The 3,888-nt window shown below is 38.2% G+C and overlaps 2 protein-coding genes across 3 annotated transcripts in view; both read left to right on the plus strand.

The window, feature by feature from the left end:
- Positions 1-3,888, plus strand: part of borcs7 (BLOC-1 related complex subunit 7) — a 1,032,483-nt gene that overhangs the window by 309,148 nt on the left and 719,447 nt on the right. The gene's annotated exons all lie outside the window — the stretch shown is intronic.
- The window catches only part of si:ch211-195b21.5 (uncharacterized), a 39,081-nt gene that overhangs the window by 27,959 nt on the left and 7,234 nt on the right, over positions 1-3,888 (plus strand). Inside the window, exons 5-7 of the mRNA XM_050070682.1 lie at positions 488-555; positions 669-765; positions 873-991. Of these exons, the coding sequence (XP_049926639.1) occupies positions 488-555; positions 669-765; positions 873-991 (284 nt within the window). The remainder of the gene's footprint in view (positions 1-487; positions 556-668; positions 766-872; positions 992-3,888) is intronic.

Here is a 3,888-nt window from a genome sequence, read left to right on the forward strand (position 1 = left end):
ATATATATATATATATATATATGTGTATATATATATATATATATATATATATATGTATATATAGATATGTGTGTGTATATATATATATATAGATATGTGTGTGTATATGTATATAGTATAACACATTGTTGTTTTGATCTTATTATGGGATTTCTTGACAATAAATAAAGTTGGACACCACCAGGCTCAATGATTAAGAAGTCACCTGATGTAAACACGTCTGCTGATTAGTAAAGTCAGATGTGTGCGAGAAGGTAATATATATTTTGGTGTGCCTTTGCTGTCTCATTTGGAATCATAAGTTGTCTCAAGTTGATTTTGGATCTGTTTTTGTGCAGCTGTCATTTTGTGACAGCTGAACAGAGAGGTGTGCCCAGTAAGTTGGAGTCTGATGTCACCTGGCTTGATGATTTAGCTTCTCTGTCTTTATTGTTCTTTGCTTTTGACGAATACAAATACAAGATTATGTTATTCTTTCTCTCTGAAGCAACAAAGGAGAAACGGGAAAAAAGTGATGGCAGTGGCACATCTCAGACATCCTCTGCTAAACCCAAGGTAAGTGATTTCCAAGATGCATCACTGGCTATTCAACATCTGAGTGATTAAGTGTAATGCGTCAAAGACTGGCAAAACTATTTAATTTTGAAACTGTCAATCGTGTTTCCAAGGCAGGTGACGATGAGGAAAGAAAGAATGAGAAACAATTCCGAGTAAATAAAATGGAATCCTTGATGAAAGAACTGGAAGGATTGTTGAAACAGGATGGTAAAGCAATTTTCTTTAATGACAAGGCTATGTTTCCTGTTGTTTTTAGTGTCTTCCATACACTAAAATTCTCCATATGTTTCACTACCTTTCTTTACATGTTGCAGGATTGAGTTTTCTGACACCAGTAATTGGGTTTTACTGCCAGAAATGTGAGGAGTTTATTGGAGATTTGAATAGTGCTGAAAACCATGCAGATGTCCACCGCCATAGTGCCTCCAGCAGTGTAAGTATAATTCCTGTTTTCCCATGTGTTGGTATTTTTATATTTTTATCAACAACAAGTTCCACGAAAATACCCACACCAACAATTACTAACAAGTATTGTGTGTATCCAAAGCCAGCTATAGCTTCTTCCTCTGTGGCACTGTTGTCTAAGACCATTAAAAACACATCAGTAAGTCACACCATTGCACTGGGCGACATCATGAACACCCACGCTGTAGTTTATTTTAACACAGTCCCACATACATTGTCCTGCTGACACAGAGAACACCACCCATTGGACTTTGGACTGTGTTCCATAGACAGGGTTGGGAAGACGAGGGTAACCGAAGTGAAGCACAGATTAAACGGTCGCACATCGGCGTCAGCTGATATTTGCCTTTTTGACTGCCATCAGCCTCTCGGCAAGTAGGATTACATTCATTAATGGCAGCGGGCGATGTTTTTCTGTTGTGTCAAATCAATGTTGTGCAGGCTAAAAAACAGGGCTCAAGGTTAACAGCACCCGTCGTCTCAGGAAAATTAGAAAAAATGTTTGGGAAAAACAGATCTTACCTCGGATGCCTTGGGGATAAAAGGATGCAGTAGACTAACCATCAATGCATTCTTTGTTTCATGAGTATCATGAGTCTTCTCGCTTGATTCAGTGTTTCCCCTACATTATATTAGGGGGGCACTGACCGGACATAGTTATTGTTATGGACAGTGTGTAAATGACCATCAACAGACTGCTGTTATGCACAGTCAAACACGCTGCTCGCACAGCAGCGCAGCACGGCACTGTACACACTTAGATGCCTGTGTTGCGTTCAGGCGTTGTCACCTAAATTACAAATTCCAGCGAGTGAATAGGCCGTAACACAACACAGCAGCATGTCAAGTTGGACGAATCCCGAGCAAAATTGCTCAGTTTTTCATTTGTTATTATATAGTTTGTTATGGAGTCCGTGACTTTCCTGTGTCTCTTTGAGGTCTTGTCATATGGCGTGACACTTATGGATGTTTGCGTAATTGTGCTTTGTTGTTTTATGAGGCTCTGGCGGCTTTCAGTTGTCTCTCTTGTCTTTAACGTTACATGGCTCGGCTTTCTCTCGCATGCATTCTTCCTATTTTCTCTGTGCTGTCTCAAGTGCTGATATAGATTGGTCGTGTTGCATGGGACATGGCGACTTTAAAACTTTTTAAGTTTTATACAGCACATCTTTCTGTTAAACATTGCCGTACATGAATCTAAAGTATCGCCATATAATAGATGTTGTTGGTTTTTTTTGCTACCAACTCAGCCTGTTCATGGTCGTGCTCATGCTCTTCTTCAGCGTCTATGCTGCTAATCCTTGTATCATTCGTTCATTTGTTTTTCAAAATAAAACCAAATATGAAAAAAACAAAATAATGACTTGTTTTTTCAATATTTGTTTCCAGACCCAAAATGAAAAAACGGATAACGACTCATTTTCCGATTTCCGATTTTCTGTTTAAATGGAAAATGGAAAAAACGGATAACGGGCTGGGATTCAGGCCCTTCATACACTTTAAATATTTTCATCTCTCACACATTGCATGACCCGGAAGCCAAGTTTTTTTTATTTTAATTTCTTTATTATTATTATTATTGTTATTATTATTATTATTATTGAAGAAATATACAAAGATATCACACAAAATATTGGGACAAAAACGTTACATCAGTGAATAAAGGCAAAAAATAAATAACAAAAACGTTACATCAGTGAATAAAGGCAAAAAATAAATAAATAAAGGAGGCTTGAGGTACTTGTATAAAGAGATCTGTGGAGGAACTTTTGAACTTCGCAGAGGAGCGCTCCATTCTCAACTGCTTGTGGCCTAGTTATGACTTTATCCCTGTCTCTATTCAAGAGAGTGGTAAATCAGTATGAGAGCATTATTTATTGATTTCACGTTCAGATTTTGTAATATTGTCCCTCAAACCCTGCCCTCACACTCAAATAGCCTCTGCTTGCGCTTAGATCTACTCTGTTTCTGCTCAAACTGTGTGCTCGCACTCAGATACCATGTTGCTCGCACTCAGATACCATGTTGCTCGCACAGATTTCCTGCTTGAGCTTCGGTTTTTCTCCTCATGCTCAAACTGCTTCTGTGCACTTGCGGAATTTCTGCTCTCAGATTTCTGCCCTACCACTGCCACTCCCACCCCCCAGGGATTTATTAAATGTTCTTCCGTTGCTTTCTTTACGACTTTTGGCATAAAGGGACTGTTAATTTGCACATGTGCGTATATATATATATGTGTGTGGTTATTATAGTAAAAAAAAAAAATACAGGCACGTGTGTAAATTAACAGTCCCTTTATCCCCTTGATGCCTGAATGTATTTACAATTATATAAAAAAAAGAATTATATGTGCTTTTGCTTTCAAGCTGATGCTAAATTAATTCGAGATTGTTAATTTCTTTTTAGCACATAGGAGAGATATACATTTAGGTATGATGCAAATTAGCAACAACAGGAATAAATGGAAAAAATTGGTAAAAAAAAAAAAGAAAAGGATAAAAAAAAAATATTAAAACACATTTTCCCGTCTCAGATATGTAAATTTTATTGATGCCTATGGTTGGGATCCGGATCCGGTTCTTTTTTGGAACCGGGTCCAAAGTTCCGGTTCCGGAACCGGTTCCATCACATTTAGAGTAACGGTTCCTGCAAACGGTTCCTAGATTATAAAAAAAAAAAAAAAAACGTCACGTGCATTTCCATTAGAGTGTGGCACCTATTTCTGTCAGAACCGACCGAGCCCGACATTATTTAATTACTAAAGCACTGAGTTTGTGTCACACAGTTGTTATGGTTACAAGCTATTTAACAGGCCGGGCGTGCGCCGTGGGTGCTCAGCGGAGAGGGAGACCTCCGTGTTTGAGA

Source organism: Epinephelus moara, chromosome 19 (genome assembly GCF_006386435.1).
Source record: "Epinephelus moara isolate mb chromosome 19, YSFRI_EMoa_1.0, whole genome shotgun sequence".
Classification (NCBI taxonomy): domain Eukaryota; kingdom Metazoa; phylum Chordata; class Actinopteri; order Perciformes; family Serranidae; genus Epinephelus; species Epinephelus moara.